General features: G+C 43.5%; 1 protein-coding gene across 1 annotated transcript in view; it reads right to left on the bottom strand.

The window, feature by feature from the left end:
* Positions 1-423: 423 nt before the first annotated feature.
* Positions 424-27,756, bottom strand: part of USP13 (ubiquitin specific peptidase 13) — a 109,993-nt gene continuing 82,660 nt past the window's right edge. Inside the window, exons 16-21 of the mRNA XM_026498154.4 lie at positions 27,373-27,399; positions 23,903-24,046; positions 21,879-22,045; positions 20,160-20,313; positions 6,954-7,038; positions 424-5,276 (exon numbers count right to left, since the gene is read on the bottom strand). Coding sequence (XP_026353939.1) covers positions 5,183-5,276; positions 6,954-7,038; positions 20,160-20,313; positions 21,879-22,045; positions 23,903-24,046; positions 27,373-27,399 — 671 coding nt within the window. The 3' untranslated portion in view covers positions 424-5,182. The remainder of the gene's footprint in view (positions 5,277-6,953; positions 7,039-20,159; positions 20,314-21,878; positions 22,046-23,902; positions 24,047-27,372; positions 27,400-27,756) is intronic.

Below are 27,756 nucleotides of genomic sequence, written 5' to 3'. Positions count from 1 at the left end.
ATACACCCTGCAAACACAGGGCCACAGAAATGCTGGAATCCCTTGGTGCAACCAGCATTGAGTGGTCTTGCACCTGCGTCATGGAAGCTACCAGCAGACTGAGAGTTACGGAACCACAGAAGAGTCCCAACCAACTCCAATATTCGACTTGATATCCGGTAGAGAAAGTCGAACAGACATCAGACTCTTCCCCGCCACGGCCCTTCCTTCCCCCACAAAAGTAGCATCTTGCACCACTGCTGACATTCCACTACTGGTGGGAATGAGGCGGCCTTGGTGCCCACACAAAGAAACCCTAAAAAGAAATAAAATTAGTCACTGTCTCAAGTTACCTGTTCCACTGATGGATGAGAACCTGCAAAGGGCAGAATCAGTTTACTTGGCATTTTGCAAAAGAAAAAAGAGCCGTAAAGGGACCTCAGCTTGTGAGAATAGCTTTTAATTTTAAAACAACTGAAGCAATAAATCATCCATCTCTCTTTCCATCACAGGCAATGCTCTCCCAAAACAGTTGAGATATTTTAACAACAACTGTGACTAGTGCAAAATAAAATAAATACAAACTCTTTCAGGAGCCAACATCAAACCCTGCTGGGCAGGTGGGCACAGGCGACAGGCTCAGCCTTTGCCAAGGCCGATGGGAGCGGCAAGATCGACACCGTGTCAGCACACCCAGCTCCAACAGACCAAACAATCCCTGGGGAGGGGAGGCCACAAGAGAATGTTGCCTAAAGTGAAGCAAATACGCCTAGCACCCTCAGGTTGCCATCATCCTTGGCACGTGGAAGATGCCAGAAAAATAAGTGCAAAGTTAGCAGCTTCTAAGCAAAGCTGAAGGAACAAGGTTTGGGGCTCGTTTGCTTTTGTTTTTTAATTGGAGTCTTATACATAGTGGTTTTTACACGGAAAAATCTCCTGCTTTCTGGAAGCCATTCTGTGCCTCACAGAGCTCCCGACTCCAGCGAAAATACACGTGCCGCTTCTATCTGGATGCTTGGGAGAATGACCTTCCACACGTGGCACCTCACTACCGACCCCACGCCATCTGGAGTCTGAGGCAGCGCTGTCCAAGTGCCATGTGAGCCACGTGTCTGCCGTTACAGGTTTGGGCAGCCATAGTTAAAAAAGATAAAAAGGAAAAAGTGAAATTTGAACAATGCCTTATTTATCTAAAATATTGTCATTGCAGCATGTAGTCAATATAAAATACGGATAAAATATTTTACATCCCCTTTTTTTGGTACCAAGCCTTCAAAATCTGGTGTGTGTTTTATGTGAACAGCACAATCTCGATTTGGACAAGCCCATTTTCATGAGGTCATGAGCCACATGTGGCTATTGGCCACTGCACTAAATAGCACAGACCTAGAGCATTTTAATACAAACTCTTTCAAGACGATTTTCGGAGTAGGGAATCTTCATGGCACTGGGTAGGTGATCTTATGCCAACTTAAGAGGATAGATTATTCACCTGTAACCTAGGATGTTTGACCCAAGGAAAGGGTGGAATCGCATCTCTTCTGATCTATTCCCTAGTCCCTCTCGTCACCTGCCACCTCCCCAAGACCATTACACCGTGATGTGATTTAGCAACAGCGATGCCTGCAAGAGGAAAAGACATCCTTTCTCTGGTAGAAACTCTCTCCGCACTTATTTGGGGATCCTAGGTATAACTGAATTACAGTAAGAAAATATTCTGTAAATATTACAGATTAGCTGAAAGTGGTTCCGAGGCTTTTCATCGCGGGAGGTGTTTTAAATCGATTTGTCATTTTTGAAGGGGCTGGAAACAAGGTATCTTCATGGACTGAGAAGTGAAGAGTTTCAAGAATGGGGGGAAAGTAGTATAATTACCCAAGAAACTGGGCAGAGAGGTCAGAGTGGGGACACTAAAAATGATGGAGCTTGTAAACTGGGGTGTATGAGCTGCAACAAACCAACACATTCCAACTAACCTCTCTGGGGTCCCTCACATCCCACATGTCTGGCCCCAGCAGTAACCACAGGAAGATAAAAATTGAATCGAATGTTAGGGCAGGAAGGGACTTCGGAGCTTATCCAGCCTAACGCACTCACTGTAAAGAAAAAGGCCCAGAGAGGTAAAGGGCCTGGGGCATCGGGGCGGAATCGGGCCCCAAGCCCAGGTGCGCTCAGCGGGCACAGCAGGTGAGGCTCTGCCAGGTCAGGTCACGGGGGTAAATGACGCTGGGGGTCACAGGCTCAGGCGACTTGTGGTAGGCTTCCTGTAGCCCGACGTGAGCGCGGGGGAATGGCAGGCACGTTCTCTTACAGTTGAAAGGAAAGAGCCCAGTCAATTCACAACACCGAAGCAATGCTGATGTAAAGTGCCATTAAAACGTGATTCTTCCCAGAGTCCTTTCCGCATGCTTTCTTCCCTTAGAGAAAAAAATCCCAATCTGAACCAAACTGGATTTCTCATTAGTTATATGGGCATTTAGATCAATTGACAAAATAAAAACTTTGATACATTTTCCAAAGACACATTCATTGGGATTTTACACAAACGGATATCAAAAGCTATTTACATGGGAAAAAAAAGTGCACTTTTTCACACGTACACCACACACAGTGAGAATGTCACAATTATACCACCACACCTCACACAGAGGACTCCTCACAGGCTGATAATCAGTTGACAAAATCCACACGCTATTCCAGTTTTCAGTCACAAGTAATCTCGTCAACGTATGTGTGTAAAATGAAGCAGTATGTTCCAGACTTTTATTCCAGGGAAACCTGCCTTGTCTATATTAAGGTATACACATAAATACACTTTTAAGCAAGAAAGAAACCCATTGTTTGCTCCAGTTTTCCCCAACTCTCAATCTGAAATAAAGAATAGCACATATATAAAACTTCGCCTTGTAGAAATAGCCCTTTGTTTTGTGAGGCAGGAAAAAAAGGCAGCCACAGTATACTTTCTTACTATATGTTGAGGCATCGGAAGGGCTAAGTTTATTTTTCTACTTAAGGAAATTCAATAATGTATATAGCCTATAGTCTTATACTGATTTTACACCATTTTGCAAAGTTTTATTACAAAATTTTTATTTTGTTCAAAATACACATGCTATCTTTGTCCATATCTCACTCCAAATCCCCAGTCACCGCCCCCCCAACCCCCAAAGAAGGCCTTTGCTTTGTAATAGCATTAAAGTCATTTTTGATGTGTGTTTGGAGTCATTATTCCATGACACTCAGCCCTAGGGAGACTGGAGTTTGTAAGGCTGCTTAGCGTGGAGATTTCTACAGGAGTCAGAGACTCCTGGGACCCAGTGGGGCTGCTTTAGGGTATCCGAATCAACATTAAAGAGGGCGCTGGTGGGCACAACTGAGTAGAGAGAATTACCGCATGGTGCGCTCCCTCCTCACGCCAATTGCATTTGTTCCCAAATCGAAGAAAACCCCAGACAGAGAAGGAGGGAGCACACTTTACTCGGACCCACGAGGCGCCCCACCTGCTACTCTTTCACGGGGCACTGTATCAAATCTCATCATATCCTCAAAGCACAGCTGGCAAGAGAGAGCAGGTGTCATTGTGCAGGCAAGGAAAGTGAGGCACAGGGAGGATGAGGGACTTGCCCAGCTAGGGGCAGCACCCAAGTCTCCAGGCCCTGGGCCTCGGGCACGGCGTCCCTCACACACACGGTGCAGCTGAACTCCCTCGAGAGGAGCCCGGATCGTAACCCGAATCCTGACTCTTCATAACTCACCATGGCGTAATCCACCGTCCATGTGGCCTGTTACCCAGATGGTTCTACTTTACTTTCCTACAGTTTCTAGAAAGATCCTTTCTACCAAATGCCTGGTAAGCAGATGGCAACAGATCCTTCTTCACTTGACTGGACAATCTGAAATAGAAACTGCAGAGACCTTGGAATTCGGTGCAGAGCTGCAGGAAGACGGTAAACCGCTCTTGTTGTACTTTTTCACCACATTTGAAACTCTGATCTGATCCCAGGTGGCAACAAAAATACTGAGATACCAAAATGGAAATGATGGTCTTTCATAATGTCCTAAAAAGTTTCTTTGCGCCCGAGGCCCTAGAGGTGCCCGGGATCACACTGCTAGTCGCAGCAAGTAAGCAGCTAGTCAGCAGCTAGTCAGGAGGTGATTAGCCCCGTGAGGGCGGAGAGGGGACTCTAGCCCCAGGAAGGTGTAGCAACAGGCAGGCAAAGAGCGCTGCGACAAGAAAATTACAGAGAAATTTGGGGCACGTAGTGTGATTCCAGGGAGTGGTTACGTGTTATGGTAAGATTCACTTTTTTAACTAAAAATACACCCTATGCCTTTGCGGGAAGGGCTGCTGAGAAACAGAAGTCATCTACCTTTGTTTGGCAAATAACAACATCGTGCTGCTGTGGGCACCCGGCCTTATTCCACCAAATGTCACAAACCCGGTGAATTCCTGACAGCACTGAAGAGACAACTCAGCCCTTTTTACGCCTGAAAATCTAAGTGGGGAGCCAATTTTTAAAACTGTTCCTGAGTTATAGTTTCTTTAAAATAGTTACTCGCTTTTCCCAGCTATGCTTAATACCAACTGCTTTAACCTTTAAAAACCAGCCCGGGACAGATTTCCTGGTTGACGAGAACGGTCTCACCCTCACACATTCACACAATCACATTATGAATTTCGATACGATTAAATTAAAAATACCTTTCATTGCAGATGCTCTAATCTTCTATACATGGATAGGTCAGAAATTATGTGTAATGAAAAAATTGTCACAAATAAAGCCCATCCCATTACTGATTCTCAATATGAAGCAAAAATGGGCTTTTCGTTTATTGGGGGGTGAGGCCACACCACTGGCCCCCAAAGCATAATAGAGGGCTGGTGGCACGTTCCTATTTTTTGGTGTGACAGTGGCAGATCCCCCACCAGCAATATAAATACTTCTTTTTTTTAAATCATCCTCTCCTCGAACATTTATAAAAAGAAAAACTATCTACAGTAGTGTATCATCGCTAATAGAAATTTCCTCCCAGTTCTATTTCAGAAGGCGTCAAATGATGTTCTTTAAATAAACTATAAATACCCCATGTATTCCTTCATGTCTGGCTGTCCCAACTTCTGCTTTTTTTTTTTTTTTTTTTTTTTTTTTTGGCAAATTAAAAAGGCGTGTGGCTTCCTCTCGCCGACCGGCGCGTTGGAGGCTCAGCGTGGCACCCTGTGGTAAAAGTACATGTAGCCCAGGTCCTTGGGGGGCCTCTCTGAGGCACACACTCTGTGGTCATTGTAGATCACCCACCTGAAAACAAAAGACAGGAGAACTCGCTGGATTTCAGTCAGTCCCAGGAAGCGTGGCAGAAAACAAGTGACTGTACGTACTTCATCGAGAGGTTTTAAGATAACCAAACTCAGGCCTGCCGTATAAAAAGAGGGAGTGCTGGTGGGAAATTGCAACTGCTTTTTTTATTCTTGAGCTCAATCAAAAGGTAGTTACGAAAGGAGTCTCCAAACGTTTAAAACCCTTTGGTTTCCAAGTCCCTTTTGTAGCAATCCATAGATGGCCTCAGAAATTAAGGCAAAGAATCATGTACGCCAGTGTTTATTTCAGCCTGAGGTATAAAACCAGGTAAAAATAAGAAGGAAAGAGCCATGCAGGTGAACTATCACACAGCTATTAAAATGTCTTCAAAGAATATTTGGTAAAGTGAGAAAATAATCACAATATAGTATGACGTGGGGGAAGGGTTAAAATATTGTATGTGCTGCGTGCACACTGCAAGCTTTTGGAAAAGTTGTAAATGCGTACGTACAATTACAGGTAGCACGATCGTGTATACAGACGTATACTCTCTCCCAGTGACAATAATAAAGGAGAAATGTATCGAAACATAAACAATGATTCTCTTTAGGCTTCCGAATGACATAGTCTTTGTTATCTTTCTGCAATTTACAAATTTCTTACCATAAATTTTATTGCTTTTTGAATTATACTTAAGCTATTTTTCTTAAGAAAAGTATTTTGAAAAGAGCATCATGCTTGGTAATAAAAAGAAGTTACCGTCAATCAAGTGCCCGTGCTCAACTATTTCATTAATCAAGTTAAGAAGACGACACTACAAGACACACCAAAGGGGAGCACAACCAAGTCCCTGGCGGGAACCGTTGTCTCCCGCAGCGTGTGGCACGGTGTGAGAGGTCAACGTCCCACCAGGACAGGGCAAGGTTCTAGGTTTCTCCAGCATCCACGTGGCGGAGCACGGCCTCAAGCAGGAGGCTGGGCCTCAGGCTTCTCAGAGGGGAGCTCGCAGAAGAGAAACCGGCGGACTCCGTGAGGATCCAGCCCAAGGAGAAGCTCCTGAAGGGAGCGGCAGCCTTACGTGCCAAAATGCCTCCCTCCCCGCTCACCACACACCTAGCGGTTCTACTTACGAAGCCACGAAGCCAACTGCAAGGCCACAAGAGGGCAAAACAGTGGATGTTTAGGGAAGCCAAATAACACAGGAGACCCAGTCAAACTTAAATAGCAGGGAAGTAACAAATAATTTTTAGTATAAATACATTGCATGTAATATTTAAGACATGTTTATACTAAAAAGCTTTTCATTGTTTATCTGAAACTCAAATTTAACAGGGCACCTGAGTCTCCTGTTTTGTGGGCTAAAGCTGGCAATCCTACGCAGGTCCCAAACGCACACATTCTGCTGCCGGATGCATCTTATCTTGGGAAGTCGCTTAGGTGCGATGGTTCAGAGTGGCTTCGAATGCCAGCTCTGACATGGCTACTTCCAGGCTAAGTTCCCCCTCAGCTTCTCTGAGCCTCAGTGTCTTGGTGTGTAAAACGGCTCTGAGAGTATATCCCTGCAAAACCTGCACCGTGAGAACCAAATGGGGTAATACGGGCAACACCTAGCTGAGAGCCTGGCATACAATAGGTGCTCAATAAAACATAGATAGTGATCTTCTAAAAAAGACTCACCTTCCTTCCTTTTTAATATGGCAAACATAATGGCCACTCATTGTAGATGTTCCCATGTGACTGATGAACGCAAATAATTCATACACTATGAAAGAGGAAACAACTCTGTTACAAGGCAGCATTTCTAGAAACCAAGAGCACTTCTGATCAGAATTTACAGGCAACAATGGTGCAACCCAGCAACTGTTTACATTGAAAGACAAAGTCTATTTGCCTTGCAATACTGAGAACACCCCCCCCACACACACACACAGATCCACCAGCTTCAACCTGCAAATTCCTGACAACACAGGACATAAACTATCAAAGCCCTGCTGACATGTAATCGTATCTGGAAGGGGATTAAAAATCCCGCAGTCGGGTCTGGTGGCGAGCTCGTGGGTCCAAAGGGGCAGTCCTGGCTCTATCACTCTGAAGCAGCCATGAGGGTGGAGGAGCTGTTTCCTCTCTCTGAGCCCGTTTCTTCACAGAGATGAAAAATCCACCCACTTCACAAAGTTGTATAAAGCTTAAATGAGCAATTCAGACTAAAATACCATACAAATGTCAGGATTATGAGGAAGACAGCAGAGAGCTGTTGTCATGTCATCATGCTTCCGAATAGCTTCTTGTGGTTTCTGCCTTGCTCTCAATAAACTGCACGGGACCAAAATTCAGACTTCATTCTCTCTGCACAAGGGCATATACGGCCTTCGAGGGCAAGGCCAGTGTTGATTCTCTGAGAAGTACCTCCTGCCAGCTAGCAGAGTATTCTGTTCATACCCATCCCAAACGAATTTCAGCTCATACTCCCCTGGCCCGGGCTAGACCTACAAGGCACAGAGTGGATTCCATGGACCCACAGAGTGGGTAACAGTCCACTCTGCAAACTGTCACAGGCTATGACGAGACAGGAATAGAAACTGAGTGAGTGCTTACAAACTTTCATAATAATATGTCTGTGGAACCTAATAAGGAAAAAAAAAGGTTTGCATATTCATTTTTCTTGTGGTCTATTTTTAATTTACTCCATTTTCCAAAGTACTGTTTCTGGACAGACCCTTTCCCTCAACGCCCCCCTCCCTCATTCCTCCTCTCCCTTGCTGTTCACCCAGGCTCATCCACTTACTCACCGGGAGTCCCCACCCTACTTCCCCTTGACCACAGCACACACTGCTGATTGCCTCCTCCTTCCTCAAATATTTGCCCCCAGCACACAACCATCTCTTGGTTGTCTAGCTGCCTCATTGGCTCCTCCTCATCTCCCTGACCTTTAAACACCGGTGACCTGGAGCTCGGACCACAGACCTTTCTTTTCTCCATCCTGATTTTTTCTCTTTCTTTGGATGACCTCATCCAGTCTCATGGTGTTAAATTGAATTATTTTCCTAATTTCCTGAATGTTCATTGCTAATGCACAGAAATACAATTGAATTTTGTATATTGATCTTGTTTCTTACAATCTTGCTAAACCCATTTATTAGTTCTAATAGCTTCTAGTAGATTCCTTAGAATTTTCTATATACAAAATTGTATCATCTGTAAAAAGAGAAACTTTATACTTCTTCCTTGCTAACCTGGATGCCTTTTATTTCATTTTCTCGCCTAATGGCCTTGGCTAGAAGGTCCTGTTACAATGCTATGGAAATGGCAAGAGAGGGGGCGCCCAGATGGCTCAGTCGGTTAAGTGTCCAGCTCTTGATTTCAGCTCAGGCCATGATCTCAGGGTCGGGTGACGGAGCCGCACGTCAGGCTCTGCACTCAGTGGGGAGTCTGCTTGAGATTCTCTCCCTCTCCCTCTGCCCCTTGCCCCCCTCCCGAAAGAAAGAAAGAAAGAAAGAAAGAAAGAAAGAAAGAAAGGGCAAGAGTGCACATCCTGTCTTGTTCCTGATCTTTGGGGAAAAGCATTCAGTCCCCCGCCATTCTGCATGATATGAGTGTGGGTTTTTTTAGATGGAAGTTTCCTTTCCTTCCCATTTTGCTGGGCACTCTCTCCCTGGCCTTATCTATCTTAGTTAATGGTGATTCCATTCTTCCATTCAGGACAAAATCTTGTCTTCTCTCTCACATCCCTCTTTTTTTTTCTTTCTGTTAAATTTTTTGAGTACAGTTGACACACAATGTTACATCAGTTTCAGGTTTTCTCATGCTCTTTACACACATCCAATCCATCAGCTAATCTTGTCAACATTTCCTTCCAAATATATCCAGAATCCAACCACTTCTTGCCACCTCCACTAGTAATGTCTGATCCTAGTTACCATGATCACTTGCCTGAATTTTTACAACAGCCCCCTATCTGGGCTTCCTGCTTCCTTCCTTCCCCTCTACTGACTATTCTCAGTATGGCCGTCACAGTGGCCTTTAAAGGGAAGTCAGATTGTGGTTATTAGTGTTCAAAACCCTCCTGGTGGCATCCTGTATCTCAGAGTAAACTCTTCCTGTCACAATGGCCTATGAAGCTCATCTCCTCCCATATCCCCCCTCATTTCGCCCCAGCTGCTCCAGCCACCCCTTCACTCCACCCCAGCTACCCCCCTCACCCCACCCTAGTTCCTCCCCCTCTCCCCTTTACTCGACCCCAGCTACTCCCACTTTCCCCCTCATTCCACCCCAGCTACTCCTCTCTCCCCTCACTCCACCCCAGCTACCCCTTCTCCCTTTCACTCCACCCTAGCTACTCCCTCTCTCTCTCCCTCACTCCACGCCAGCTACTCCCACTTTCTCCCTCACTCCACCCCTGATACTCCTGCCTCCTGGCCGCTCCTCAGACACACCCAGCATGCTCTGGCCTTCAAGCCTCTACACTCACTGTTCCCTCTTTGAAACTCTTCTTTCAGATGTCACAAGACTTACCCCTCACTTCATTGAGGTCGTGGGTGAAATGTCACCTCAGAGAGACCTTCCTGCATCACCTTATAAAAGAGCAACTCTCTCTCACCCTCACCTTCACCCCTAACCTCCCCCCCAACCTTGCTTTATTACTGTCCAGATAGCAAGAAGTAACTCCTGCCGTGTCCAAACTTACTTGTGTATTTATTTATTGTCTATCCCCTTTTATCTCCGGCTAGAATACAGCTCCATAAGGACAGGAAGTTGGTCTGTTCTGTTTACTGAAAGATTCCTGGCACAGAGAATGGTAGCTTAGCATGAAATAGGCATTTCATAAGTATTTGTTGAATATATAAATAAATGTGTGAATTAGAGAATAACTCTGTTCACTCCATTTCTTCATTTGTTTTTATATCATCTTACATTGTATATATTCTATAAATCACCTACCAAAGTATAAATTGGAGTATAAGTTAGTAAAATAATTATTAAAAAGGAAATGATTCAGAAGAGATTGTTTTTCCCATCAAGTTTTTGTTGCTGTCATATCAATTGATGACAAAAAACAAACAAACCAACCCAAGTTTAAAACCAGAAACCAGGCAAAAACAACGGTGAATGACAACCATTTTGCCTGGCACTTGGTTTCTGAAATAGTGACCCAGGAACCCTATGCTGGTCTGCCCTCCCTGCTGCCCCACAACACTAAGGACCTGCCCTACCCTGTAAACGAGGGAGAGTGTGGGCAGAGAACTTTTCACGTTTCTTGACCCTGGTTGGTTTTAAAACTCCTTTGGAATCATTCTGTATCACAGCCCAATTCTTCAGCTTGAGATACAGGACTGGTCTCCCGAAATGAAGCTGCTTTCTTAGAGTTTTCATGAAATAAAGAAAGGAGCCCAACCAAGGCTTCCCCCTCCCATGGAACTGTTCCCCAAAACAATGACTTAAATAACTGAACAGACTCTTTCATGAGCATTGCCCACATTAAGCCTGGGTCATTCAATGAAACACTGCTTAGATACCAACACAGGGTTGCTTGCTCTGATTTTACTCCTTGAGGGGTTGGCAAAACAAGTAGACAGAGAAAGGGGCAGATCCATACATTCCATATGCCCAAACATGTCATTAAGCCCCCCCAAAGGCATTTCTCCTCTCTTTGGTTAAAAACAACTCAGTGTATCCTCAGAATCACAAAAAGGAATTAAAGAAAAAAAGATTAGCATAAATCTAAGTCCTATAATTAAAATTAACCATGTTTATCAATACAAGGAACCACCCCATGCATTATTCAAGATCTCCTGCTGGAAGAGACAGCAAGAGAGAGCAGCTCTCTCAACACATTTGCAAAAACTCAACAGGTAAGAAATCTCAATTAATACTTGCTTCCAAAGAGAAAGTGAAGGTGAAGAAACCCAACAGGGAAGCTACTGCTGATTCTTCCCCCATTCGCAGAGGCCCCCTTCTAAAAACAGCATCGGCATACACGCTCCCAAAGATGGGCAGACCCCTCTTCACGTAGATGGAAAAGGCAGTTTGAGGCAAGGCAAACCATTTTTTTTAAGATTTTATTTATTTATTTTGGGAGAGAGAAAGAGCATGTGAGTGCAGGGCGGAGGGGCAGAGGGAGAGGGAGAGAAAGTCTCGAGCAGACAGGAGCCCAGCACTGGGCACGATCGCATGACCCCGAGATTATTACCTGCCAAAACCAAGAGTCGGGCACCTCACCAACTGCCCCACCCAGGTGCCCCCCCAAATCATTTTTAAAATGCTGACCTGCCACAGAGAAACTTTTCAAGCACGTAGAAAAGCTGGACAACATTGCCTAAACCACCATGACCCTCTAGAAAGCCAGAATTAAACAGGGTCTGAAACTAGCACCTTCCCCCCCGCCCCGTTCCCTCTCCCAACAAAATGTGTCCTTTTTTGAACATAGGAAAATGGTTCCAACCTCTCTAACATGCAGAATTTTTTCATATCAAAATTTTACCACCCCGACCCCTACCCAACAAAACAGCGATTGTGCTCTGATTTTACTCTTTGAGAAAGCACTGTCAGAAAATGAATGTGACACTTGGAAAACAGAAGAGGCAGGGAGCCTGTCATTTCATGTCCTGTGGAGCAATGGCCACCCAAGGATTGTCTAGGGTGGGGGCCGGCATAGTGCAATGACTCGTAAGCCAAATCCACCTAGGAGAAAGGGGAGGAGGAGAGGGACAAAAACATGAGATGACGCGAGTATGGCCCATAAAGCCTAAAACATTTACTGTCTGGCCCTTTAGAGGAAAGGCATGCTGGCCCCTGGTCTAGAGGGATGAGAGTTCATCTCACTGCTTACTATTGATTAAAGGTCCCAGACTTAGTCAAGTTACTCATTAACTTGTAAATTTTTGTTCAGTAAAGATAGAAAAAATTTCTGTCCAGCAGAACATATAACCTCAAGGATTTATGATCTGAAGACACTAATTTTATATTTAACTCAGCAATCGAATTATCTTTAATTATCCTAGCTTCTCAGATGCTTTGAACTGGTAATAACAACTAGCTGGTTCCCTCATTAATTAACGAGTCAAAGAAAATCTGTGATTTGTGCTTAGTTTAGATGTACCTGAGAATCGTGATTTAGCCTTTTAGAAAATTATAGTTCGACAACACATAATGACCTAAAGCAGTCTAGATTCAGGAATGCAGTTCAATTAATTATATTTTATAAATCCTATAGCATCTATCTATCTGTCTATCTATTTGAAAAGCTGTAGTATCTGGTATGGGTGCAACACTGATTTAGTCAGTCTGCCGAGAGGGCACAGAATACACAAACAGACTCCTTGAAATGCCCACCAAGACCCCAGGGGCTCCACAGCCTTCTGGTGCGAAACCCAAACTGAGTTTTCCAACCGAATCTTTCTAACTTCAATAATTTTTTCCATTACCTACCCCCTAACCTCTGTACAACAGATGGGAAAATATCATTGCCAATTTACTAACATATAACTCACAAACGCCTTAAATCTGTAAACAATCTCTACCCAGAACAGCGTGATTGCCCTCGTCCCTGCTCTGAGAAAAGACCAGTGGGAGGTAGGGGGAGATGGATTTGGATTTGGAGCTTTTAGAAAACTTCAGAATCCCCAAAAAGAGCGAAAGGAGCATTTGGGTAAATCAGTAACCGCTTAAGTCAGCTGACGACAAGGACAGAGTCTTTTAGGATCTACAAATCTCAACTCCACACAGCTCAAAATTACCAAACCCCTTGACTTCTCTTTATCATACGGCCTAAAACTCCAAATATCAAACAATTCCCTCCAAACTTCATAGTTCTCAGTCATTCATACTTTAGTATAAATTAGTTTATTTCAGAGTGGCTTCCTCTTCACTTCCAATAACGCCATGGGGGGAGGAACCCCCAGGAATTACAAACAGATGCTGAAGTGGGGTGAGCACTGGAGCCCAGCTGCATTGAGTGTGTTGCTTTCAAGTAACCCACTGGTGTTTAGCTCCCGTGTGGCTGCCCCCTCGTGCTCGACGGATCCTACTCCCGCTGCGTTCCTCGGGAGCCTGGCACGTTAGGAGTCCCACCATTATGTAAGTGAAATGTCTCTCTGCTCCCCTTGCTGGAAAATCTCAGCTGCCCTAGAAGCTGTCAGAGCCATTACGGAGATGCGGCTGGAGAAGCCAGAGCAGATTTTGAGTAATCGCAGCGTAATCACATTTTAATTACATTGGCAATCAGTGAGTTCTTAAAAAAAAAAAAAAAGAAAAGAAAGAAAGAAAGAAAAATTAAATGCTCATTAAGTGCAACATAGGAACAGAAATAATTTTGCAAATGGCAGAAGCACAGATAGGTCAGACTGAAGACCTGATTTTCCACTCTTTACGATATTTAAAAACTCGACAGGAAGTTAGGTGATAGCCCTAAAATGTGCAGAACGTGATGATAAACAGAGCTTTCCAATAAATAGACTGCCGCCTCCCTTCCGATTTAGAAGATCTGTGATAAGATGAAGGAGGAAGTGCACAGGCTTCAAAATCAGAGACCTGAACTCCCAGCTGGTTCTCCCACTTCCCAGGCCCCTCACGTGCTGGGTCCCCATCCTCATGTGAACAGCTAGCTGCAGGCATGAAGGAAAGCTGTCCCGGAAGCGCCCAGGGCCTCGCAGGCTTCAGTGAAGGACAGCCACTGCCTAAGCCAGGGTTACTAGCACGAGCTCCTCCCAGCAAACTAGATCACATTAAAATAAAAGAGTTTCATGCAATGACATTATTTCCTCATTCCAAAAAAAAAAGCAATTGTGATTTTTAGTTAACATATTCCCTAAAGGAAGCATTTGATACAAGTGTTCTTTAATCCCTATCCTTATAGAGTCACATTGTTTCCAATTCAAACTCCCACCTTGTCTTTATTTTCAGGGTTAACATGGTGTAGTGATGTCCTAGCAGCTCCTGTCCCCCTTCTTAAGGCAGTAGTAACTTCATCTGGCTTTTAGGGTGATAGTTCTCAAACACTTACACTGAACCAGAACCACCTGGAGGGCCTGCTCACCTCCAGCTCACTGGGCCCACCCCCAAAGGCCTGGAGTGGGACCCAACAATTTGTATTTCTACCCAGTTCACAGGTGATGCTGCTCACAGGGGATGCTGATTCTCCGGATCCAGGACTACATTTGAACAACTGTTTGAAGAGACCACACTTCCCTTCTCAGCTTACAAGCTAGGAAGGAAGATGTCTCCACCCTCAGGCTCCATGAGTGGGGCCAGGGAACAGGGACAGGGCTGGGCAGCCCGAGTCTCAGGTTGCCAGGACCTTTGCTAAGAACTCCAGGACAATACTCGGCTGGATTTTAACCTGGAGAGATATATTGTGGGAGGCACTGGCAGCCACTTTGTGGCCATTAGGGAGAGCCTATTTGAAACTGACACCACCCCAGGGGAGGTACAGGGGAGGGGAGCAACCAGATAAAAGGATTTCAGTCCCACAATCAAGGGCATGCCTCGAGTCAGGTCTCCCTGGGACTGTCTGGCTCTTATGATACAATACTTCCCTTTTTGCTTGGACAAGCCTGGCTCGGCTGTCCTGCCCCTTACAGCAGGACCGAGAAAACTGAGGTTGCTGGTTTTACTTGGTTTGTCTGTGTCTGTTTTGGCTCTCCATTTTGCTCCTAAAAAACAATTAACTAACCTGTTAAATCGTCTTCATACCCCCAAGCCAAATGTCTCCATCAACTCACCAACCCAAAAAGAGGCCAAAAGCAATGTTTTGGAAATGTAAACAACCTACCTACGCAGAATCCACACCTCCTGGGAATGAACCTATGAATTTAATGTAATTCTAATCAAATCCCTACAGAACAGCCAATTACAAGATCAGGAACTTTCCAAAATTCAGCAGTAACAATTTAGAAAATATAATGGGTAAAATTTTATTCATAAGTAACACAGAAAATGTAATTCGGAGAAGAAACTAAACCAGAAATACACAGGAAGTTTATGAAGAAAACCATATAGCTTTGCAGGGGTGGAAGAAGGGAGAGATGAACTTAAAAAAAAAAAAAAAAAAGGATAACATGTTTCTGGCCAGAAAAACTCAATATTGTAGACTTACCAGGTATTCCCAAGCTAACATGCAATATATGAAACTCTCATACAAATCAATAAAAACCAGATGAAAACCTCAATAAAAATGGGAAAATGGACCAAACAAAATGAGGAAGTGATTAACACAAGAAGAAAAACAACCAGCCAATAAATATATGAAAAATAAGGAAAATGCTTAGCCTGACTGCGCTGGCGGGGGGGTGGGGGGGGCAGGCAGGAGAGCCACCGAAGCTGCCTTTCGGGGGGGAATTGTAATAATATGCATTAATACCTCAAAAATAGGTAATTTTGACTCAAAATCTTCACTTCTAGAAATTCATGCTAAGGATGTAATCTAATGAGGGCCCAAGAATGTTCATCATGGTGTCATTTTTAATAGAGAATAAGGGAAAGAGGACAGAAGAGAAAGAAACTTAAATGTTGAACAAGTGTTATTAACTGGATAAGGACTGAAGGAGGCATTTGCTGTACTTTGTAAACAGAATTCATCCTATAAGAAATTTATTATTTAAAAATAATTGCTGTCAGGCATCTGGGTGGCTCAGTCGGTTAAGCATCTGACTACAGCTCAGGTCACGATCTCAGGGTTCTCAGATGGAACCTCACATGTGTCCCGCCCCTGCTCAATGGGGAGTCTGCTTCTCCCTCTCCCTCTGCCCCTTTCCCTGCTTGTGCTCTCTCTCTCTCAGATAAACAAAATCCTTAAAAATAATAATAGTAATAATAATTGCTGTCATCTTCTGAATGTAAAAATCGCCCCATTATCTGAAACTCTTTCTGTAATCATCTTTTTTTTTTTAAGACTTTATTTATTTCTTTGACAGAGAGTCAGAGTGAGAGAGCACAAGTAGGGAGAGGGAGAACCAGGCTCCCCGCTGAGCAGACAGCCAGATGTGGGGCTGGATCCCAGGACCCTGAGATCATGACCTGAGCCGAAAGCAGACGCTTAACCGACTGAGCCACCCAGGCAGCCCTATAATCGCCTTTTATTCAAATAACAATTAGTTGGCCTAAAATCAGGTTTATAAATTATGGTACACTATACAATGGGATATTATTAATATATATTCAGTGATCTGGACATACCTATATGTACATCCGCAGTTAGGGGGAAGCAGGTTATAAAATAGCATTTATAAAAGAGCATGTATAGGGGTGCCTGGGTGGCCCAGCCGGTTAAGCGGCTAACTCTTGGTTTTGGCTCAGGTCGTGAGACCATGCCTGGCCTGCAGCTCCACGCTCAGCATGGAGTCTGCCTGAGATTCTTTCTCCCTCTCCCTCTGCCCTTCCTGCTCATGCTCTTTCTCTCTCCCTCTCTCTCTAATAAATAAATAAAATCTTTAAAAAAAATAGCATGTATAGAATAGAATGTTTTATTTTCATAATATTCATACTTATACTCATTTTATATTTGCACAGAAAGGCCTAAAAAATATACACAAAACATTAACAGTGGCTATGACTTGGTGGTAGGATTGGAAATAATTTTTATTTTCTTCTTTTTGTATATCTGCATTTTCTCAAGTGGCTAAAATTATTAAATAGCCTTTTAATTATAAGAAAAATAAACAATATAATCGTTAATTAAAAAAAACAAAAGAAGTGACCGACCTATGAGTTCAGGTGCTAAGGCAGTGAAGTCTGAGAAATCACCTTCTTCCCTTGCTGTGACTTATGCAATGTGACACAAAATAGCGCCCTCCTAACCCCTCCACCTGGTACTTCGTGGAGGCAGCAGAAAACGATCCCTGTGGCCACTACCTCCTCATCTCCATCCGTTCTTCATTCAATCATTCATTCTCTGATCACCTGCTGTGGGCAAGGTACAGTGCTGGAAAAGCTACTTTAAAAACATCCATTCCTCTTAAAATCAGATACAAAATGCATTTAGCGAGGGAGGGTGCGTTATGCTCTTTTGGGTTTTCATAATTAAAATTTTCACCTACCACTGCTTCTAGCTTCAGTGTACCCCGCACTCGATGTCTCACAGTGCGTGGCTGTCTCCTTCTGCACCCTCACCCTAAGCGTGCGGGCAGTGAAGAGAAAGAGCACAGAGTTTGGCCCGCAGTGCCTTTAAATTAAAGGTGCGTGAAAGCGTCATCATGACATCCCATTCAAGGCTGCAACTCAACAACCACAGGGCCAGGAGTACCAAAAGATCACTCTGCAGTCAGCAAGCCCAAGGGGATCATGTGCTCTTCCATGACATTAATGACCATCTTCAAGAGAGTGGCGGGGCCCTCCAAGCTCCATCAGAAAACAGGGAAACCTAATGGGCAGACTCACCCTCTTTCTACAGCCATGTATCTTGGCAGCTTTACAATGGTCCCATCGTGTGGTTTATTCCTTCTGTGAGGGCTCACCATCCCAAAGAAAAGCCCATCACGGAAAACCAAGGAAGCAGTGAACCGATAGACATGTAACATGTAATAAATCCTGTTCATGAATTATTGAATAACACCCATTACAGCTTTTAATATTTTAGGCAAGCCACTGATTTCCACAGAGTAATACAAGACCCGCTAGATGAATATGGAAGTAGGGAGAACTGTATCTCATCCTCTTCTTACCCTGTTGGGATTGTGACAGTTTCAGTGAAGAAATTACTGTTTTATATAAAAGAAGAAGAAAGTTTCCCTCCCACCCTCTGTCTCTAGAGATAAATCAATACATACATTTTAGGTCTGGAAAGACTGCTAATGAGTAGACCATTAATGAGAGCTACAGCTATACCGTTACTGGAACGAATGCTGCTAAAGTAAAAAAAAAAAATTTTTTTTTGAGAGAGAGCACGAGGTGGGAGGGGCAGAGGGAGAGCGAAAGAATCTCAGGCAGAGTCCATGCCCAGCACAGAGCCTGGGGTGGGGCTTGATCTCATGACCCTCAGATCATGACTGGAGCCGAAATCAAGAGCCAGACGCCCAACCAACTGTACCACCCAGGCACCCCTGCTAACGTACATTTAATTAAATCCAATTATTTTTTTACTCGGTACTTTCTACGTACTAGACACCATGAGCTTTATAAAAGTAAAACAGCCACTGCCCTCCACAAGCTCCCGAATAGGAGACACAGATATTTACATAAATAATTTTATTGCAAGATGAATTGGATAAGTCTTTCTTTTAAGATTTATTTATTTATTTGAGAGAGAAAGAGCACGAGCAGGGAAGGGGCCCGGGGAGAGAGAGAATCTCAAGCAGACTCCCTGCTGAGTGCGGGGCTCGAGCTCATGACCCTGAGATGATGACCAGAGCTGAAATGAAAAGTTGGACACTTAACCAACTAAGACACCTAGGTGCCCCTGAATTTGATACTTCTAATAACAGAAGAATAAATACTATATTATACGGGCTTCGGGCACAGGCCCTGGAGGCAGACGGCCTGGGTTGGGATTCTGCTTCTCCTCATCACTAGCTAGCTATGTGACTTTGACAAACTTAACCTTCTCTTCTACCTCAGTTTCTTCACCTATAAAATGGAGATAATCATGATATCCACCTCATAGGATCATTGTGAGAATTAAATATGGCACAAGTGGAAGTATTGTTCATGCTGGTATAATTATTACCAGCATGAGATAAGGGAGCGCTAATTACGAAGGTCCCGGGAAAGCAATCCCGTGGAATGGGATCTGTGGCCAGGTTGTGAACAATGGTAAGGATTTTAGCGTGCAGTGACGGGACAGAAGGGCATTTCACAATCGAGGATCAACCTGAGCGCAAGCCTGGAAGTAGGAAGAAGGGGCTTAGTGCCCTGACGAGGCTGGTGGTGTGGCATCTGACCTGTAGGTGGGGGGAGAGTGGGTACAGAAAAAATAACACCGAGAGACAAGGCACGCTGGCATCTACCTAGAGGAGGTGATGAATGCCAGGCTAACAAGCCTTAACGCTTTCCGAGGCAACGACAGCCAAAGAGGCAGGGCATCACAATGGTGAAGAACATGGGATTCTGGATTTGAATTTTAGCTCCGACTCTGAAGAGCTGTGTGACCTTGGGCAAGGTAACTAACCTTTCTGTGCCTCTGTTTTCTCACATGTAAAAGAGATGTGTTAAAGACTAAATGAGAGTTCATATGCAAAGTTCTTAGAACCACTGCCTGGTGCATAGTGACACATATGTGTTTGCTGTTAAAAGGTAGAGTGCTCTGGGTGTTATACACAACTAATGAATCATCGAGCCTTACATCGAAAACCGGGGATGTACTGTATGGTGACTAACATAATATAATAAAAAATCATTATTAAAAAAAAAAAAAGGTAGAGTGCTGTGCGACTCTTAATCTCGGGGTTGTGAGTTCGAGCCCCACATTGGGTGTAGAGATTACTAAAAAAAAGAAACTTAAAAAAAAAAACGTAGACTACTGGCCGATGGCGCCTCTTGCTGCCATCTTGATTGGTCCTTCAGAAAATTATCAGCAGTTGGTATGGGCAATGACAGGGTCAAGGATATGACTGCTTTTCAGTCGTTCAAAAAAAAAAATTAACGTGAAAGTAAATGTTCTCTTTTGGACAAAAACTTCCATGGCCCATGAAAAAAAAACAAATCTCAATGGCAAAGTGACCGCAGGCACTACACGGAAGCACACACACTTCTAGGCAACGTGACTCTGAGTTTGTCCCACATTTTTTCAGATCACCATGGCCATGCAAAGTGGCAAAATGCACCATTTATGGGAAGGCGGGATCTGTGCTAACTTTTGGGTGATGGCAAAGGTTTTAATACGAGTGGTGGGAGGGAAGGGCATAAGCCGAATGCATGGTCACGACTGCTCCGACAATCCCTAAGGCAAGAACTTACTTCCAGATCCATCTTTGACTCTAGGTCCTTCAGGCTTGGCCTCAGAAATAATGTTTGCGTTGGCGTTATTCTCCATCTCGATCACAAAGTCACTGTCCTCCTCAAACTCAGGGTGACTAAAGATCCAATCCAGTGCTCTTTCCAGGTTATTATTCTAATAAAATAAAACATTTTTACAATGCATGCAGTCCCAGGGCCTCATTATATCCTGACCACTTGAACCAGGATGTCAAGCAGCTAAGACGGGAGGCCTGAATTCATTAGTCTTAAGTGCCTCTGAGTGCAAAGCTCTGACCCTGCATATGAAATGCACATTCAGCTGGCCTCTCCGAGTCTCCTAACTGAGGTCTGTAATTGGATTCACTGGGAAACAGTTCTGGGCAGCAGACCAGCATTCCAAAGCCCGTATCATCTCAGCGCAGCGTTTCTGCAGGCTGACGCTAACGATGGGCTACGGCCCACCACAGTCTGCCCTTTGCTCAAGTACAGCCCTTTCCTGGCCACACTGACTGCACACACTACATCCCCCATCAACTGTGTTTTCTGCAGAGAACTACGCCGGGCAGAGCGGGGCCAACATGAGGGCTGTGTTCGTGCCTCCTCTCCCACGATGTTAGCAGAATTGCTGAATTGCAGTGGAGACCAGATGAATGCCTTGATTAATGATGACAATACTGGTTAGTTAAGGACATTGTTTTAAACTTAACTCTGCAGTTCAAACCAATGACCATAAAAACATTTCCATTGTCCTCTGTTTGTGATATCATGGGCAGGTCAAATAATTTGCTTAGACATCATCAGAATTGCCAATGAAACAGTCAGTCAAGAAAAATAAGTGGAGCAGAGCAAGTACCCTGGATAGACCTAACTCTGCTTAAGATATTTCAAGCACTTTAAAGTGCTCCAGCCACACTCCAGGAGTCAGGTGAGAGCAGCTATGACCTCAACAATGGAACCTCACAGGCAACTGGGCAGAACAGGTAAGCAGGAATTAGTAGCAGACATCCACTCAAAAATGCATATGGTGTGGCAAGGAAGGATGAGTTTTTAAAAAAACAAAAACAAAAAAAACCCGCACTTTCCTTCAATATTGAACAAATATCTGCTCTGCAAGAGGAAGACTTTGATCTACCCTCTAGTTTCACAGTCCTTCCCTCCCAATAACATCGGGAAGTACATGAATACCAGAAGGATCTTCTCCCCGCAGACGCAGAAGTGGAGAATTCCCAGGAGCTTCTCAGTCTTCTCTACGAGGACTTCTGAGAGACATTTCTCCAAGGTCTTGGTATCGGAAAAGCAAAATTTGTCCTAAAGAAACGCCTTATTGAACACGGAATGTTATGCATCCCTCTCTGCTCCAAGGCCACAAGGAAGCTCCAAGTCAAATCTTGGAGTCCCGCGCATAAACACTCGGATGATACGGACTTCCTTTCGGTTTGGTCTTTCCGTTACTTTCATCTTGCCCCAGCTGCGTTATCTCCCTGTTGTTTTTTTATTTTTTATTCCCTATTCTTAAACTGTATCATTTCCCCCAATATTTATTTTAGCTGTACAGAGAATATATGCAAATGAATCTCTGGGGGCCACGGTGGGGTACAGAGTGAAACCAGCATGATTCAAAGTGATCGAGGGCCACTGGGAAGTCTCCACTGCTGCTGACAGCAATGCACATGGCCTCCGGTAAGAGGAGGTTTTCTCACACACAGACTCTCTGCTTACCGTGGCTCGCAGCGCCTGAACAGCCTGATTCCGATGGAATCCCATGGAGGTAATGATAGCTACAATTTCCTCCGGGGGTTGGTTATCCAGTCCAGTAGCACCAAAAACAGAGGCTCCAGCAGAAGCTGCTCCCCCATAACCAGGCATGGTCAGCGGTTCGGCAAAATCTGGGGAAGACAATCACGCTCAGACCTTTTCCTTTTTTTAGTCTTGAGATAAACAACACCATGGAGCTAAGAAGGAAAAATACCTACAAAGCTATAATAATGAAGACAGCTGGTATTGACATAAGGATAAACCTATAGATCAACTGAATAGGATTCAGAGAGTCCAAAAATGAACCCGCAGATTTATGGTCAGTTGAGCTCTGACAAGGGTGCCGAGACCATTCCAATGGGGACGGGGCAGTCTTCTCAACAGATGGTGCTGGAACAAGTGCATGTCCGCACGCAAGAGAATGAAGCTGGACCCCCGCCTCAGGCCATATTCAAAAATTAACTCAAAACGGCTCCCTGACCTCAATGGAGAGACCTTGAGTTAGGCAATGAACACAAGTGACAAAAGTAAAAATATAGATAAATTCGACTTCATCAAAATTAAAAGCTTTTGTACTTCAAAAAATGCCATCAAGAAAGTGAAAACACTCACAGAATGAGAGAACATATTTGCACATCATGTATCTGGTAAGGTGCTTGTATTCAGAATATGAAAAGAACCACTCAACACTAAAAAAAAACCAAAAAACCTCCTTAAAAATGGGCAACAGATTTGAATAGACATTTCTCCAAATGCCCAAAGACATGTCTTCATAAATTACCCACAAGCACAGAAAGTTGCTCTACACATCATTAGTCATCAGGGAAATGCAAATGAAAACCACCGCGAGCTACCATTTTCCCATCCACTGGAACGGCTGTAATAAGAACAACAATGACAAGTGTTGGTGAGGATGTGGAGAAACTGGAACCCTCACACGCGGTGCTAGAATGTAAAACGGTACAGCTGCTGTGGAAAACACTTTGGCAGTTCCTCAAAAAGGTAAACGTGGAGTTACCATATGACATAGCAACTCTACTCGAGAGAAATTAAAACATGTACACACAAAAATGTGTACTCAAAATGTTTATAGCCGCAGTATTCACAACAATCAAAAACCAGGAACCGCCCAAATGTCCACCAATATATGAAAAGATAAATAGCTTGTGTGTCCCTACAGCAAAATGTTCTTTTAGTGGTGACAGCTGCAGAATTCCATGAATTTAAGAGAAAGCACGGAAATGTACACCTCAAATGGGTAAATTCTATGGTATGTGAATTCTACCTTAATATAAGTAGACAGAAGCAAAAGCTAACTAAACAGCCCCCATTTCTTCATGCACATTTTTCTATTTCAAGTCCTTATCATTTCTTCTAGAAGTGGAGGCGGACCTCAATTTATTGCACTTCATCTGACTTTGCAATTAAAGTATGAACATTTATTAGACATAATGCTATTATACACTTCATAGACTACAGAATGGTGTAAACATCACTTTTCTAGGCACTGGAAAAAACTCATTTGACTCACTTTAAGGTGATATTTTACTGTGGTCATCTGGGACTAAACCAGCAATATCTCTGACACATGCCTGTATAGCCCACGTCTTTCCAGTGGTCTTTGTGCCACTGAATTATAGACTTTAAAAGGGTGAATTACATCTCAAGAAAGTTATTATGAAAGAAGAAAGAAAGAAAGAAAGAAAGAAAGAAAGAGAGAGAGAGAGAGAGAAAGAAAGAAAGAAAGAAAAGAGTAAAGGCGAACACTGTGAGTTTGCTTCATAGACAAAGAGCCCCCTCATTGCAGCAGAAACAAAGTGAGCTAAGAGTGTAAATTATAAGGGGCAGGAAAAAGTGAGTGAAGAAGCTAAATTATGAGCTCAAAAGGCATTTTCTGGGACCCACTCAGAGGACATGGAAGGACCAAGGCTTAGCATCACTGAGGAGCCCATCAGACTCCAAAGCTACCCCCTCTTCCGACCACCCACCTGGCTCTTCCATGTGAACGATGATCCAGTTGAAGGCCACTTCAGCTCCCATATTTCCAGTAAAGTACACAGCCTTCCGACACGCTTCTAGGGGGAAACCCATCTCAGCCAGCTGCATCACTGATGACTCATCAATTTCTGAGGCTACGGAGCACAACAGAATACTCTGGTGTAAAAATATAAACTCTCTTAAAATGTAATCTCTCTTTCTCCTCATCCTAGCTTCCCCTCATCCACTAGCCACATGTATCAAAAGAAAGTGCTATTTTGTTTGGTGTATAAATGGTGGTTTAACTTCATTTTGTTTGAATTCATCTAAATATTAAGCTATTTGAGCTTAAATATCTTTGACCTAAGTAGGAATCACGGTAATTACCTGGACAACGCAAGCACTGAAAAACAATTCCGTAATTTCATATGGGGAGATTGAGTGTATTCCCAGAACCATTCAGCCTCTCAGATCTTTCTCAAGACCTCTCCTACAGCAGCCTCTCCTATCACTGATATCTGAAGAGAAAAGCATCATCCACAGGCCCCAAAGCCTATTCCTTAAATCTTGCAGGAAGCTATGCCAGGCCTTTAGGTGTATCAGCAATCAAAGGAAATAATCAGCTCTGGGAAATGGACAGCCCAAATGTTAAGTATAGAAGGACAGACTATGTTCTGTAACGGTATACATTTAAGATATTAAAAAGAGATAGCTTTATAAACCTAATGTGGGCTTAGACACAGAGAGTCTTGTTTTCTTTTCTTTTCATAATGATATATAGATATTGGCAGAGATGTATGTGTGTGTGTATGTATATGTGTATGTATACATGTATGCATATATGCACACGTATGTATATATAATGTATCAAATATACATAAAAACCTATAGGCATGTGTATATACATATATGTATGTGTAAACACAAATACATGTGTCTATAATACATATGTGTACCTGTGTATATATACGCATCTGTATGTTTATGTATACACATTTGAACATGCATATACATGTGTGCTTACATGTATACACATATGTGTGTGCATGTGTGCACACATGCAAACCTACATAGTGCCCTCAAATTATCCAACAACTAGAGGGGAACAGGAGCACAAAATACATCCCTTATGTTTTCCACATCTGAGGTCTCTAATCTACTGAAAATTCTGCCAAAAAGGCAATTAGTAGAACTGAATAGTAGCAGTAGAACTGAGGATTGGAAATATCTGTTCTATAAAAACTATATTGAAAATGTGTTTATCAGGGCACCTGGGTGGCTCAGTCAGTTAAGCGCCTGACTCTTGATTTCAGCTCAGTCATGATCTCAGGGTCGTGAGATCAAGCGCCACCTCGGGCTCCATGCTGGGCATGGAGCCTGTTTAAGATTCTCTCCCTCTTCCACTCCCCCTCCTGCTCAACTCTCCCCCCCCCCCCGCCCACCCATGCTCTCTTTCTTTAAAAAAAGAAAAAAGAAAAAGAAAATGTGCTTATCAAAGTTCTCTCTTACAAGGAGGATACACAGAACCTCCTTCCAAGACCAAATTTTAAGAAATCAATGATTTAGGACAGTGATGATTCCCAAGTTGTGTTCTATGACACTTTAGTGTTCTAAGAGAGACGCCATTATTGAACCACAAAACAAGGGGTTTCTATGGCCAAAGAAGTTTTAAAATCTACATTCTCTATTCTCCCTTTAGAAATTAACATTGTGCATTATTAGCATAGTGAAGACACAAAAGTCCTGTCTTAAAGATTTCTACGGTAAGGAAACTAGGAAACTCTTTCTATGGAACACCTTTCAACATCTTGTAAGACTCTAATGTTCCCTACAATGCAATTTAAGAAGTGCAGCTTAATGAGTGGTTATGTGTGTCTCTAATAACATATTAGATTGAAAACATCTAATACCATTTTTGTGAAAAATAAAAGTGAGCCAGGCACAGGTAAAGGCCAGTGGAAGGATGCACGCCAAGTGTTAACAATGGTTATAGAGGAGTGATGAAACCATAAATGACTCTTACTGCTAACCCAGTTTGTAAGTATCTTTTTACTTTCATAATAAGAAAAGAGTTAAAGTTATTCTTTAAAAATCTGAGAAGTTTCGATGCAAATGTCAAACAATCCCAGATAATTCTATTTTCTCCTGTTGAGTACAGGTAGTTGCTGATAAGACAGCAGGCTTAGATCCGGGAGGAAATCAATGGCCAAACCATGAACCCTGGAAACTGCTGAGTGCTCCCGGTCAGAGACAGACTCCTCTGGCCCAGTCAGCGCCCACCACCCATCACCTCCCCCGGGGCAAGAGCCTTGCAGGCCAGCCCTCTGCAGGATCAGGAGCAGCCAGCAAACCTCTCACATGCCAGAAAAGGTCAAGTGGCCTGAAAAGCACACTGTGGACTTCCAGCCCAGGTTCTGTTCCCAGCTCTTGGGTCTCTGAAGTTTCCTGAGTCTCAGTTTTATCTTCTGTAAAAGGTCACCTGCCCTGCCCTTCTTACTGTGATAATCAAATGAGAATCTGGATTTTATATAAATAGTAAAGTTATATACTATTGAAAGAATTTGTGAAATAATAAACGCAATAAGACTCATGGTAACCATTCCAAAGTATTAACAACCATTGTCATTATTATAATTAGATTATTCACCGAGGCAATGATTTTCCCAAGACCCTCGCTGACCCTAACAGTTTCTAGCAATGAGCAAATCATAACCGACCAAGGAAAGGAAATGTGGAGGTCTAAGCCACGTGATCAATCATTTGCAGTGTAAAACACATGAACTTCTAAATTAACAATAGTTTGTCTCCAGAAGGGCTTTGTAGATAACAGATTCAGTATTTAGTGTTAAATACTCTCCCTTCCTCCTAATTAATATCCAAATATTCACTATAAATAGTTTATTATGTTCTTTTCAGAAAACCATGAGTTATCAACTCCTAGAGGATTAAGGAACTGAAAGACTATAAAATTAACAGACTATCCAATGACACTACTAACCTTAAGAGTATTAATTAATGTTACCATGTCCTCTCAGTCATGAGTCTTCACTACATGTCCCACAGCAAGAAGGGCAAAAATGCCTGGCCACTGGGCTGTCACTGCAGAAAGAGCCCTACTCGTGCCCAGAGTGGGAAGAAATGGCCACCTGAGCCCACCCTCACATGTGAGGAGACTAAAGCTCAGAGAAGCAAAGCACACATTTCCAGCCTGCCGTCATAAACGGCAGGGCCACGTTTCCAGTCCAGCGCTGGTTGGCTTTCATGCTGGTGACCGCTCTCCTGAGCCACAGAGCCGCTAATCACCGTGCGTCCGGTTTACATGTGCTGCTAACTCAACTTGCAGACAAAGAGTCATTCCCACCCAGGAAAAGCTGCACACACACACATGCAGAGAACAATGCCCCTTTATGAAATTCCCACAGATAAACGTCAGACCAATGACAACTGTAGGACACTGAGAAAAATTTCGAAAGATACATACGGTCTATCAGTTGGTTCATCAGGCGATCTGGAAATTAACAGAGAGGCAGAGAATGAGACCAAAGCATGGCAAAGAGTTCTAGAGAAAGAAAAAGAGTCCATGCAGGGCAATCCCTAATCCCTCACCCCTAGGGATCCCACGCTGTTGTCAACCCCTCAGCACCCCACCACACCCAGCCTGCACATGAAATCATTACAGTAGGGAGTGAAAATAGACAGGTTTCAGACATTTCAACCAGGTAAAACATAATTATCATCTTAATGAACTAAATAATTTATCTCCCTGCATTTCTAAGAACTTCGTATAATTACAAACTAAGGATTCTGTTAAGAACATCAGAGAAAGCAGGAGAAGTGCTAATAAACCAGCCTGTACTCCTCTGAT

This window comes from Ursus arctos, unplaced genomic scaffold (genome assembly GCF_023065955.2).
Source record: "Ursus arctos isolate Adak ecotype North America unplaced genomic scaffold, UrsArc2.0 scaffold_4, whole genome shotgun sequence".
Lineage (NCBI taxonomy): Eukaryota > Metazoa > Chordata > Mammalia > Carnivora > Ursidae > Ursus > Ursus arctos.
The sequence above is the reverse complement of the archived record's forward strand: the minus strand, read 5'-3'. Positions and strand labels throughout refer to the sequence as shown.